The sequence below is a fragment of the Tarenaya hassleriana genome, unplaced genomic scaffold (genome assembly GCF_000463585.1).
Source record: "Tarenaya hassleriana unplaced genomic scaffold, ASM46358v1 Cleome51, whole genome shotgun sequence".
NCBI classification, from domain to species: Eukaryota; Viridiplantae; Streptophyta; class Magnoliopsida; order Brassicales; family Cleomaceae; genus Tarenaya; species Tarenaya hassleriana.
The window spans coordinates 368640-382886 of NW_010967800.1; the positions used below are offsets into that span (position 1 = coordinate 368640).

The 14247-nt window shown below is 41.7% G+C and overlaps 1 protein-coding gene across 1 annotated transcript in view; it reads left to right on the forward strand.

Moving 5' to 3' along the window:
* The first annotated feature begins 9526 nt into the window (after positions 1–9526).
* Positions 9527–14247, forward strand: part of LOC104827548 (TMV resistance protein N-like) — a 39688-nt gene continuing 34967 nt past the window's right edge. Inside the window, exon 1 of the mRNA XM_010560724.1 lies at positions 9527–9619. Coding sequence (XP_010559026.1) covers positions 9527–9619 — 93 coding nt within the window. The remainder of the gene's footprint in view (positions 9620–14247) is intronic.

Here is a 14247-nt window from a genome sequence, read left to right on the forward strand (position 1 = left end):
ATTTCAATGTAGCAACGAAATTGCGTTGCTAACAGAATTAGCAACGCAATTTCGTTGCGAAAGGAGGCGAATCGTTGCAACATGTCTCCTGCATGCAGACCGATTTTGCATGGAGGTCGCAACGAAATTTCGTTGCTAAATCTATATAGCAACGCAATTTCGTTGCTACAACATTAGCAACACAATTTCGTTGCTAAATCTAGATATATTTTTTTTTCAATCAGAATCCTCTTCATCCTCATCGTTTACATCACTTTCTTTGGGTTCACTATCTCCTTCTTCAATAATATTTTCATCAACACGTAAAATATCATCTTCAATATGCCCAATAAGGTTATCAACTGACGGCAATGTCAACGCGTTCAATTCTTCGACATGATGAATGATTTCTTGAAGAGATAGCATTGTTTAATCGGTTGCATTTTCTTCATCGAATATTCGTTGTGGTTGTATTCTGATGACCGCATTCCATTGTTCACGCCGCCGTTCCACACTAGGATAAGGCATATAACACACCTGATCAGCTTGGGATGAAAGGATGAATGGATCGTATTTTTTATACTTCCTTGTGATGTTAACATCAACAGTTCCGACAGCGTTCTTTCTGATGCCTCTGCCCTGTGTATGATCAAACCAGTCACAGTTGAAGGTAGTTGTGCCGCTGCTTTAGTTCTCGTACTCGGCTCGCGACACAAAATTGTTAGGCACTTGTTCTTCTAATTCTTGGAGTCATCGCTGTATTGTGACAATCTCCTGAACAACTGGTGCTCCTCCTTCCCCGGCAGCGGTGTTGATGATATCTTGTTTGAGCGACCCAAGTCCATATATACGACCGTATTTGTTCGGTTTTACGGTCTGAATTCAAATATCACAATTAGTATGTTATCTAATTATAACTAAAAAATAAAACATTATCAGAAATAAAAAATAAACCAACTTACCTTGAGATATAGTTCATCGATTTGTTGTTGTGACAATTGCGTTGTAGTATTCATTCCCAACGCAGTTGCTTGAGATTCCTCAAGCGTTGTTTGCTGTGATATATAAGATTTAAAAATTTAATAATTAATCTATATTTATAGAACTATTTATATATTTAAAAACGTACCGCTTGTTCGATCTCGTTAATCAAATTTTTGGCTTTCCCGTCGATTATAGTACCATCTTTCCTTGTATGTGTACATCAAGAAGCGATGGTTTTTTCCACACGTTCGGGTCTACAAAAAATTTTTTATAACATGAATAATTTTCTATATATTATATATATGATGTTTGAAAATATATATTAATTAATTACCAATGCATGCATGACCCGACTAAATGGCTTTCGGCCCGATGTATGCTTGCTTGGACCGGTTTCAGGAGTCACGTCTGTCTTTCTACTTTGGGCCGCCTTTTTACTTCGTTCAATGTTGATGGGGTTCTCCCAATACTCCACCATCTGGGCCCAAACCCCGCTTTCAATGTTCTTCGGGGGAGAACGATCTGGTTTCATCTGCCAATATCGTTTATACCTGTTGACCTTGGATTTGAGTAGGTCCATGACACATCTTTTCCATACGTCATAGACCCTCGAGGTATGCATCTCATCCCAATACCAAGATTGCTAAAAAAACTTAATTAAAATTAATATTTTTATTAATTTACTAATTTTCAAAAAAAATAACTTACAATAAAACTAGCAAACCAGTGTTGCCGAGTGGTCTCGGGTAATGAAGACCAATTCATCTAAGGTCCAGTAAAATTACTTTCAATAAACGACGAGAAGGAATTATTAACCGCTTGATCGACATTAAACCTAAAAATTACCAATGTAAGTAATATTTTTTAACCAAATTTATATTTTAATTTTATAAAACAAAATAATTAAATTTTACCACAATGCCCCATCGTCTTTGTTAGGATGGAGTTTACGCAATTGCGTTCTCTGTGGATTGGACGTGATGTCAGAGTACTGCATCCGCTGTGAAGCTTCGGGAATTTGTTGTGGCGGAGTCGACCCGCTACCATGTTCGTAGCTACGTGCAGCAAATCTCCTATCCATTTTCCTGCAAAATAAAACAATTATTAAAATTTATATAAATTATAAACGAAAATATAATAGGGTTTTCAAAATTATATGTATTTTACCGAACTTTTTGGAAGACGAGGTAGAGGAAAGAATAAGGGTGTTGGAAGAAGAGTTTAGAGAGAGAAAGTGAAGTTGTTATTGGTTGTGTGGTAAATAGAAACGAAATTCGTTCCTTTATATAGTGGAACTTTGCAACGAAATTTCATTTCAATGTAGCAACGCAATTTCGTTGCGAAAGGAGGCGAATCGTTGCAACATGTCTCCTGCATGCAGACCGATTTTGTATGGAGGTCGCAACGAAATTTCGTTGCTAAATCTATATAGCAACGCAATTTCGTTGCTACAACATTAGCAACGCAATTTCGTTGCTAAATCTAGATATATTTTTTTTCAATCAGAATCTTCTTCATCCTCATCGTTTACATCACTTTCTTTGGGTTCACTATCTCCTTCTTCAATAATATTTTCATCAACACATAAAATATCATCTTCAATATGCCCAATAAGGTTATCAACTGACGGCAATGCCAACGCGTTCAATTCTTCGACGTGATGAATGATTTTTTGAAGAGGTAACATTGTTGAATCGGTTGCATTTTCTTCATGGGATATTCGTTGTGGTTGTATTCTGATGACCGTACTCCATTGTTCACGCCGCCGTTTCACACTTGGATAAGACATATAACACACCTGATCAGCTTGGGATGAAAGGATGAATGGATCGTATTTTTTATACTTCCTTGTGATGTTAACATCAACAGTTTCGACAACGTTCTTTCTGATGCCTCTGCCCTGTGTATGATCAAACCAGTCACAGTTGAATAAAACTATTCGTAGTCCAACATACCCGTTGTATTCGAGAACCATGATTTCCTTAAGAATGCCGTAGTAATCAGGTTCATTCGGTACGTCACAGCTTACGGAACCTCGAACACAAATTCCGTAGTTCGATACTCGTCGTACTGAACCATGATCGAATGTGTGAAACGTGTATCCTCTTGTGAACATGATCAGATAACATGTCACCTTTTTCGATGGACTGTGGATCAAATCTTTCAACCAGACTGGATGATGCGGTGATTGTTGCACCTGAAATCAATGAGACAATTATGGTTACATTTAATATTATAATAATAAACATAGACAGAAATTAAAAAAGTTAACTAATACTTACATACTGACATAACCAAGTCGAGAAGAAAGTTTCTTTCATCTTGGTCAGACCATCACCATCAATATCTGGATGTTGACGTATCATGTCCTCGTCAAACAAACACTCAATGGGTCGAATGTCTTCACAATTCAATAAGATGTATGTGTGTGCAAGTCGATACTCCTCGTCGTTAACAACGTCGACTGGATTTTCCACAAAGCCGTCCAGTCTGATAGAACATATCTGGCACAATTTCGTTGTATTTAAACAGTCGCTCTTCGTCTGCATGTATAGATACACTTCTGTGTTTCGTTTGGACATGAGACTCGAAGTAGTAGTTTGTAAAAAACGTCACCTCCTCATTAACGTACTGTTTGACGATTGCACTTTCTGGTTTATTCTTGTTTTTCACCTTGCGCTTAAGATGGTAGAAGAACCTTTCAAACGGATACATCCATCTGAATTGAACTGGTCCTCCGAGGATTGCTTCATCTGGAAGATGTATCGTCAAATGCTCCATAAAATCGAAGAACGATGGGGGGAATATCTGTACATCAAACATGACAATTAAAATTTCATGAAACATGAACTTAAATAACTTACAAAAAATTTAGTTTCTTACCTTTTCAAGCGCACACAGAATGATCGGAATATTAGTCTTCATAGTTTCAACATCTTTGACATTTAAGTTCTTAGAACAAATGTCTCGGAAGAACGTGCTGATACCTGCAACGATATTAATTTTATAAGCGTAATATATTGTTATTCAGTACGTACATGTTGTTAATTTTAACTAGAAATATCCACACGTACCGCATAAAGCTTCGACTACAGGTTGTGGTAGCAGTTCACCGATGGCAACGGGAAGTAGGCGTTGAATAAATACATGACAATCATGACTTTTCATCCCATGTAGTTTTCCACCTTCCAGATCAACACACCTTCCAATATTTGAAGCATATCCATCTGAAAACTTGACTTCATCTCTCAACCACTTTAAAATCGCAAGATTTTCATCTTTAGAGAGTTTGAAGATGGGAACAGGAGCTTTTCCATCTGCTCTGATCTCCAAATCTTTCCGAGAACATATGTCCTTAACATCCATCCTTGAAGCGATGTTATCCTTTGATTTACCTACAATAAATTTACAAAATGTGATAAACAATATATATTAATGTATATAATAACCACAAAATTATTAATGGAAAAATGGAAAAAAAGTTACCTTTCACATTCATGAGTGTGTCGATGATATTATCGAAAAAATTCTTCTCAATGTGCATGACGTCGAGAATGTGACGAAGTCTATGAGTACGCCAGTACGTTAAATCCCAAAAGATACTTCGTTTATACCAATTATGGTAATCACCATACTCATGTGGTGTGGAATGCATGTTTCCTTCACATTCGGTTGTTTTTTGTACGCCGAAAATGCTATCGATACGCTCGTACAATATTTCATCACCCGTCAGAAAGAAGAGGGCTTGGATCGGTCACAACTTTGTTCCGTCTAAAATTTTTTTTGTTGCGCCTCCATGGATGATCCAATGGTAAAAATCTGCGATGACAATCAAACCAATATGGTTTCCGCCTATGTTTTAATTGGAATGAATCAATCTCATCCATGCAATAAGGACATGCTAAACGTCCATGTACTCCACCCAGACAACATTCCATAAACCGGAAAATCACTGATTGTCCACATCAACACTGCTCTCAAGTTGAAGTTCTGTCTTGTTGAAACGTCATACGCATCAACACCTTGTTCTCACAACATCAATAATTCATCAATCAAAGGTTGGAGGAACACATCAAAACTCTTCTTCGGATGAGAAGGTCCCGTTAGTAATATCGTCAGAAATAAAAACTCTCTTTTCAAACACATTTCTGGTGGTAGATTATACGGCGACAACACAATTGGCCATAATGAATATTGTTTCCCAGACTGACCATACGGTGCAAAACCATCGGTGCATAAACACAGATAAACATTTCTCACCTCACAGGCAAAATCAGGATATAGCTGCACAAAATGCTTCCATGCCTCACCATCTGATGGATGACGCATGTTTCCTGAATCCAAAACATGTTCTCCGTGCCAACGCATCTGAGATGCTGTCTTGTGAGATTCGTATAATCTCTTCAACCTGTCTGCTATCGGCAAATAAAACATCTGTTTATATGGCACTCTTTTACGTTGCACATTTTTTCTGGGTTTGAATCGATCAGCTCCACAAAATCGACAATTCGATAACTCTTTATCATTTCCAGACCAAAAAATCATGCAGTTGTTCTGGCATACATCGATTTTGATAGCCCTCATGCCCCATGAGTTTAGACATATTGTAGAAAGAATCAGGAGCATGGTTACCTCCAGGAAGATAATCGGTCATCATCTGACATACCTCGTCCATACAATTCTCCGTCAGATTATAACTCGACTTCATGCCCATCATTCGTGCTGAAAGAGATAATTGGGATAATCCTTCTACACAACCTTCATATATAGGTTGATTAGCTGCCTCCAACAAATCAAAAAACCTTTTTGATTCGTTGTTTGGTTCTTCATCTTCCCTGTTAGAACAAAACTGAGAAGGGAATGCATCTTGAACCATATCAACGTAACGGTTAGTTGGTTCACTGTTTCTCCCAACAAATTTGTCGTTAATGGTAGGAACATTAACAACATCGAGCGTTTCACCGTGGTAAACCCAAACATAATAATTTGGAACAAAACCTCTTTTGAATAGATGTTTTAGAACCACCTCTGGAGTAAGAAATTTAGAATTTTCACATCGTGCACATGGACAATATATTTTACCCGTTCTTACGCACTGATTCTGACTTGTCGCAAATTGCATGAAATTCTGCAACCCCTCTTCATACTCGATGCTTAAATTGCCCGTAGATGCATCAATTCTCTCGTATAACCATCGTCTAGAGTGATAAATATCACTTCCACTCGATGTCATTTTTTTCTTTCGAATTTTCGAAGTTTGAAGTGGAAAAGGGAGGAGTGGTTTTTATAAAAAATTTTGCAACGCAATTTCGTTGCTAACCTAAAACCGTAGCAACGAAATTGCATTGCAACGTAAAAACCGGTTAATAGATTTCACCGTTTTGCAATGCAATTGCGTTGCACCATTTTTTTCGTTTAGCAACGAAATTGCGTTGCAAACAAAATTTACAACGCAATTGCGTCGCTACCAAAAAGAGCGATTCTGACACCGAATAAATTGCGTTGCTAATATCGGTAGCAACGAAATAGCTGCGTTGCTAGGTAGCAACGAAATTCAACTGCGTGGCAATTACGTTGCAAAACGTTACTCGTTGCAACGAAAATTTCGTTGCTTATAGCAACGCAATTATTTCGTTGTAAAAGCATTGCAACTCGTTACCGTTGCGTTGCAAATGCGTTGCAACATTTTCGTCCGTCAAATAACGTTGCTAATCGTTGCAACTTGCAATGAAATTGTCGTTGCAAGTTTCAACGAAAACGTTGCGTTGCTAAGCGTTGCAAAAACGTGTTAATTCGTTGCTATTTCGTTGCAACATTTTTACGTTGTAAATCGTTGGTAAAGCGTTGCAAATTTTGCAACGAATGCAGAAACACTGTTTTTTTGTAGTTATTGATTTCCAACGGATATCCGTTTGAAATACTGAAACATTAAATCCGTTCGAGGAACCTGGCGTCTATCGCGACAATCCAGGCATTTTCCAACGGATGACCATTGGAATTCACTGTTCTAATGGGCATCTGTTGGAAAATGTCAGAGGAAATTAAATGCGTGCACAGATTTCCAACGGATGCCTGATAACTCGTAATTCTCTCTATATTTTCAGGACGTTTCTATGGAATCTATATGAGGTTCACGTTCATTTGTAGGCATTATAGGCGTGTTAGGCTACGAAACTCGATTGGTTGTGTTTTTATAGGATTACAGGTCTTGGATGAGATTCAGACCAAAACGGAAGCAATCTGGAGCAAAAAGGACGAGATACATCAAGAACTTCCCGCCTTGACTCGGCCAGAGTCAACAATGGAAAGTGGACCGAGTCAACATGCTGGAGATGGCCAAATTCAAACCTGTTACGAAGAGTCCGAGTCAGAACATCCGAGTCAGAATGCCCGAGTCAGCAAGCCCGAGTCAGAAGGACCGAGTCAGAAGAATGGGCTGGGTCGACATTTTAAAAGCCCATTTTGACTCGGTCGAGTCAGAGTACTGACTCGGTCTGAGTCAAAACCCAGAAAAAGCCCATATTCGAAGTTTTCAGAGTTGGAGCGGGAGTAGGACTTTGGGGGCGCCGCCTAGGGTTTATAAGAAAGACCTACAGACGTCCAAGAGGGAGACAGACTTTATACAGACTTTAGACAGACTTTGGAGAGCTTGGGTGGAGATAAATAGGAGTATACGAGATCTCGGGAAGAAGAAGGATAGTTGGAACATGAAGATCGCTTGGCTGTCGATATGAGTCTTTCTTCTCCCTCTTTTGTTTCTGATTTCGGTTTTATTCTGTATTTTTCCATGAACCGTCAGTAGATCCACGGATGTGGGTTAGGGATTCGTTTGTGTTTTGGGTATGTTTGAACCCTAACTTGGTTGCGTTTTGGATTTGTTTCGGTTTTATCGATTTGCACTTCATGTCAATTGATGTTTGCTGACCCCTTGATCAATTGTTTTAGATTCTGAATCACATAGGAATATGGATTTAGTTTCGGATCAAAATCGATAGAATAGATCGTATTATTCACATAGGAATATGGTTTGATCGATCTAGGGTTGATGATAGTGGTCTTCATGCATCTAGTTTGATAAATCACATAGGGATATGGATTTAGAAAACTTTAGATAGTGAGTTATATGCCAGAAGATGATTTCTCTATCTTTGTTGCTTGACGATTCTCGAATACAGATTCAATATCGTGATTCTCGCATGCTTAGCAAATACCCATACACGTGAATACGGTCCCGACACCCATGGTCATCTTTGCTTGATAGTTTACACGTTTTTATTTGCTTTCTTATTTTAGTTATTTTAGATTTCACATACTTCCACCATCACTTCCACTTGCTTGCTTTGATTTAGTTTCGATTAGGGTTTAGATTTAGCAACCGATCCTTGCGTTCGACCCCGTGTTACGACGATCCGTATCCTTGCGGTGAGTTGTGAATCGGGTTACAAATTCTAGACTCGATACACGCATATCAAGTTTTTGGCGCCGTTGCCGGGGACTGGTTAGCCTATTTGTAGATTTTTATCGACTCTAGATCTTAGCTTATTTTCTTTTTCTTTTTCTTTTTGTCTTTTTTTTCTTTCTTTGGTTTTTGCGGGTTCACTTGGTTTCGAGTACTTGTTTCTTTGCGACTTGCAAGGTTCTAGTGCATGACAAGGAGCTCTACTCGGAGAGAAGACCTAGTCTACGATCCGGAGATTGAGCGTACTTTGAGAGACATCCGAAATCAGCAGAGAAGAGGAGGTATGTCGAGGTCAAGCAGTTCGCACGATCATCAACAAGAGCGTGTGGTTCATGATGAGGAGCATCATGAGAATCAAGAGCACATGAATCCACTCTACGATCAGCATACCGAGGGCGAAGCTACTTATGTTGCAGAGGAGAGGTTGGGTTCTTACATCGCACCGAAGCACACCCAACTCCTATCATGCTCAACATACCGCCCATAGACAGTTTCGAGCTACCGCCACAGTGCATCACGATGTTCAGTCAGGCGAGTTTCAGAGGGCAGCCCACAGAAGATCCCATTGCTCACTTGACTCAGTTCAAGATGCTGTGCAGATCAGTTAGGAAGGCACGAGGGATGACGATTGAAGATGTATACTTGGAGGCCTTTCCTTTTTCACTGATGGATCGGGCAAGAGATTGGCTCTACACCCTTGAGCCGAACTCGATTACGACATGGGAGGAGTTAGAGGAGCAATTCATGGCGAGATACTACTCCCCAGAGAAGACCCGAGCTGCACAGAGAGCCATACACAGCTTCACTCAGGAGAGTGATGAGAGTCTATACGATGCATGGGAGCGATTCAAAGGCTATCAGCGCCTTTGTCCACACCACAGCATGGATAAGCGACTGTTGCTTTCCACGTTCATCCACGGACTGAGACGCGATACTAGAGCATGGATGGGCGCAGCTTGTGGAGGGAGTGTATATGACATTCCCTTTGACACCCTAGAGATGCAAATTGCTAAGATGGCCAAAGCAAGAGGGATGTCAGGAGACAGCATCAGACGCTCTACCGGACGGGTAGATTTGGGCGAGTTCGCTGCTTTAAAGGCGGTAATGTCAGATCTATCGGCAATCGAGCAGCACATGGGACTCAAGAATACATCTAACCCGCAGAAAGTTCAGCCTGGTATATTTCCGGTTGATCAGGCAACATCAGAGGAAGAACCGGTTGAGGGTGTCAACTAAGTAGGAAGGAATCAGTACTAGAATCCTTCCAATCTCTACAACCCGAACGCGCCTAGGAACCATCTTGGTTTCTCCTACGAAAACCCGAGCGAAGCATTGAATGCACAGTAGCCGAGCGTTTCCAGAGTCCCTCAGAACCCCCCGGGCTTCATTCAGCCACATTTTCAGGGGCAGAATCAGGGATATGCGCATCAAAATCCAGGATACGCGCAGAAGAATCAGGGTTACCGAGCGCCTCAACCTGCAAAGAACGATGAAGCTAACATCAAGACGATGTTTGCCCAACTAATGCTCGATCAGAAGAAATCATTTACGGAGCTGAAAACCGAGGTACAGAGCAACAGGGCAAGGCAAGACACCATTGACAGGAGACTCGACGGGATGGACGCACACATGAAGCTCGTAGATACATAGATAGCACAGCTGGCATCACAGCCCTCTAGGCAGCAGGGCACATTTCCTGGAAAACCCGAGCCAAATCCACGAGAGCATGTAAACGCTGTTGAGCTGAGGAGTAGAAAGAATCTTCCAGAAACAGTCCCTACAGAAAAAGGGACGACGTCTAGACACACTGCCGAAGAGAAAGGAAAAGCCATAGCAGATGAGACACCTCGGGTGAATGCAGAGGAAGCCGAAAACGCCATACGCCGCTCCTCCACCTAAGGTACCACCCGTTCCTTTTCCTTCTCGATTTAAGAAGCATGTTGAGGATACACAGTTCTCGAGATTTACTGATATGCTTCAGAAGCTAGAGGTTACTATATCGTTCTATGAGGCTATGCTGCATATACCCTCTTATTCGAAGTTTTTGAAAGACATCTTGACCAAGAAGAGGGTAATTGGGAAGGAGACAGTAGCCTTGAGTACAGAGGTGAGCGCTGCAATTCTACAGCATGAGTTACCACGGAAGAGATCAGATCCTGGTAGTTTTTCGATTCCTTGCAAAATCGGAAACATTGAGATTGACCGTGCATTGTGTGACCTTGGGGCTAGCGTCAGTTTACTACCATTGTCCATTTACAAGAAACTTAATATTGGTGAGCTTAAGCCAATACGGATGGCGCTACAGCTAGCAGATCGGTCTGTTAAGTATCCCGCAGGTATTCTCGAGGACGTTTCTTTGAAAGTCGGAGATTATTATGTCCCTGTAGACCTTGTTGTTTTAGACATGGATGAAGACTCGAAGATACCGATTATTTTGGGCCGACCGTTTCTGAACACGGCCGATGCGGTAGTACATGTCCGAGCTGGTCGTCTTACTATGAAGATAGGTGACGAGACTGTTGAGTTCACCTTAGATCACAATATGAAGCAGCCATCCACTACCGACTCAACGTGTTATGTTGATGTACACGAGATCTTGACGCAGGAAGTCTTCGATCAGTTCCGAGATATTGATCCACTTGAAATATTCCTCCTGGCATCAAATGAGAGTATATACAGTAATTGGGAGGATAGGCAATAGACGATGGGACTGAGGAAAAATTCGAGCTTCTGTGTGTTGGTTGTAATGCTCTACGATGATCCGTGATATGACATTTTGACTATGTATTGATTCATTGGTTTATGAATGCATTACTTTTTCCGTTATATGATTGGCATGTTTGTTATATTACGGTAGATATCCTTGAATCATTGCAGATGATTCTAAACTCTCTGGTCAGTTGTCATTGTGGGAACAATGATGAATTAAGACCAGCATGATGTGTGATAGATGATTATGATCATATGCATTGGATGTAAATCACAATCATGGGTTCTCGTTTGGAACGAGTTACTGGATGACCCGCATGAGATTGTTACATGGATATGAGTCATGACTTGAATCTCATACAGCGGTTCGTTCTTGGATCCTCGGACCTGAGATGTCTAGAGTATCTGATATGAGGAGTGGCGCATCTTGACTGCGTCAAACGTCATCTTTAACCGGATGATCATAACGGCGTTGCTCAGATACGTTCACGAATCATAGTAGACATGCAATATGGGACTTGTCACCTCCTACGCAGGAGAGATGTCGCTGGGCCCCTCGTGGAAATCGGACTGTGAAAATGCGTGGCCACGCTATAGATGAAGGTACATCTATTTTATCAGTCGATTTGCCTAGACGAGTAAGCGGTTGAACTTGAAGGGTGGCTCATACCATGCCCTTGTTCAACATACGACATCGTGAGACAAAGGATCAGAACTCGAACTATGGCTGGCTTTGTTAGATCACCTCTAACTCTATTCTAGGGGGGTAGTCATGGCGTCTTGCTAGAGGCTAACCATGACTTGTGGTTCGGGAAAGGGTTTCCGAAGCCACTACCACTTCGAATGGGCCTAAAGGGTCACACACCATTAGGGATGGATCACACGTGAAGAGAACAACGCGAGAAAAGAGCGACGGAGCGATCTGGAAGAGTTCCAGATGGCCAGACCGTCCGGTCCAGACCTGGATCGGACGGTCCAGCTGTTGGTTGTAATGCTCTAGGAGCAAGCACCAGACCGTCCGGTCCAGACCTGGACCGTTCGATCCAGAGATGCAGACCGTCCGTTCCACGTAGACTTGCGGACTGTCCGTTCTGCGTTGAAAGCCAGACCGTCCGGTCCAAGACCTAGACCGGACGGTCCGACTTTCGGGGAAGTTTCCTTTTTCCGCGTTTTAGGGTTTTGTGCAATCCTAATTAATTGGGGAGCCGCCACAAAACCCTAGAAAATTAACCTCAGACGTCCTAGGACACTCATGAGAGCTTAGAGAAGCTTGATTTTGAGTTCTAAAGATTAGAATATCGATTCCAAGTCAAGGACGTCGTTTTCTCTTCACAAATCCTAGCAGATACGTTCCAAAGCGTTGGAATTCATTCCGCCGGTGTGGATACATGTAGAGGAGTTGTGCTTTCAACTCTGGGTAATTAAAACAGGCCCTGGATTGATTGATACTTCCAGATCTAGAAAGAACGAGGTAAGTATTCGAATCCCACGATGATACACACGATTGTTCGGGTTATTGCACAATTGGTTTTGTGTGACGTTTGGCTAGGTTTAGATCTTTTCTTCCGCTGAGTGAAACCTAGAATCCAAACCCTAGATCGATGAGATCGCATGCTAGGAACCCGAAGGGAATCCAACAGTGGTATGAGAGCCTGGTTCTCTGTATATCGCCGTGCATGTTGCTTGTTTGCATGATTTTAATTGTTAAGATGCATGTAAACAATAGATCTTTGCAGGTTTGCATGATTTTAATTGTTAGAATGCATGTAGACTATAGATCTTTGTATGTTTTCATGGTTTTAATGGTTAGAATGCATGTAAACATGAGATCTATGCTTGTTTGATGATTTTGATTGTTGAATGATGCATGGATGAGCGAGGTTCTTGGGAGGCTTGACGGTGCGTCGAAACGGGGATGAAACCCCTAGGTTTTGGGATCCGAAACCGAGATCCGAAGTCTGTCCATCGCGTGGACCGACCGGTCCAGCGTGTAGACCGATCGGTCTACGCGTGACGGCAATTGTTCGCCTTTTGGTCAAATTAGGTCAGACCGAACGGTCTAAGGGTTGGGCCGACCGGTCTGGACCTATGACCACAAGAGAACGTCGGATTACGTTCGACAGACCGACCGGTCTGGTCTTCGGACCGAACGGTCTGGATCTGGTGGAATGTTCGATCTTCAGGTTCGGTCTGCACTCGATCTGAAAGGTTGGACCGACCGGTCTAGTACATTGGACCAGAGAACAGTCCGTTCGGTTCGAATAGGTCCGGACCGATCGGTCCAAAGGTTGGACCGACCGGTCTGGGTCTCGGACCCAGACCCGAACAACTCAGAACGGTCTGAACTGGTCAGACCGATCGGTCCACAGGCTGGACCGGTCGGTCTGGACCTCGGAAATCCAGGATTCCAAAAATTTAAGTTTTTGATCGAACAATCGTTGTGTCGAATCAATTATCAGAATTGGAATCAAAGCCTCACATAAGACCAAGCTTGATGACAATCCAGAATTCAGAGTTTTGATTGTGCAATCGTTGTCTCAAATCAAATATCTAAATTAGGATATTGAGAGGGTTCTGGTATCGAATCTAAGGCGAACAATTGTTGTTTAGCCAAGGGATTCTGTACATAGACGACTCAATAGAACTAAGTGTAGTTCAACTGAGTTGATCAGAACAACTTGACTGAACTGACTTGAATTCAGTTAAGGTACCCTGGTGTTCAAGTCACCTATGCCTCATGCAATCTCAAGCTGTTACCGCCTATTAGTAGAGCAACTGTCAAGGCCTAGATCGTCATGGTTACGGGCCATGCCCTAGCTGAGCGTACCTGACTATCTTAGTGAGGCAGTATGGAGAAATCGTGATTCTCATAGCTCAAATATGGTTGAGCTTGAATTGGGTTATCAAGTCGGACTTGGACCTGATGGTGAGGATGGAATGAGGAACATGCAGTGATAGCGTATCACTATCCCATACTCATCTAAGAATCACATAGGATGTGATTGACAAAGTGTTGTCTACCTAAATAGCATGGTTTTGAGCGTCATGCCCTAGCTGACTCAAAAGCATGTGAAACATGGATCCTAGCTCACTTAGAAACTCATTGAGGGTGTTTT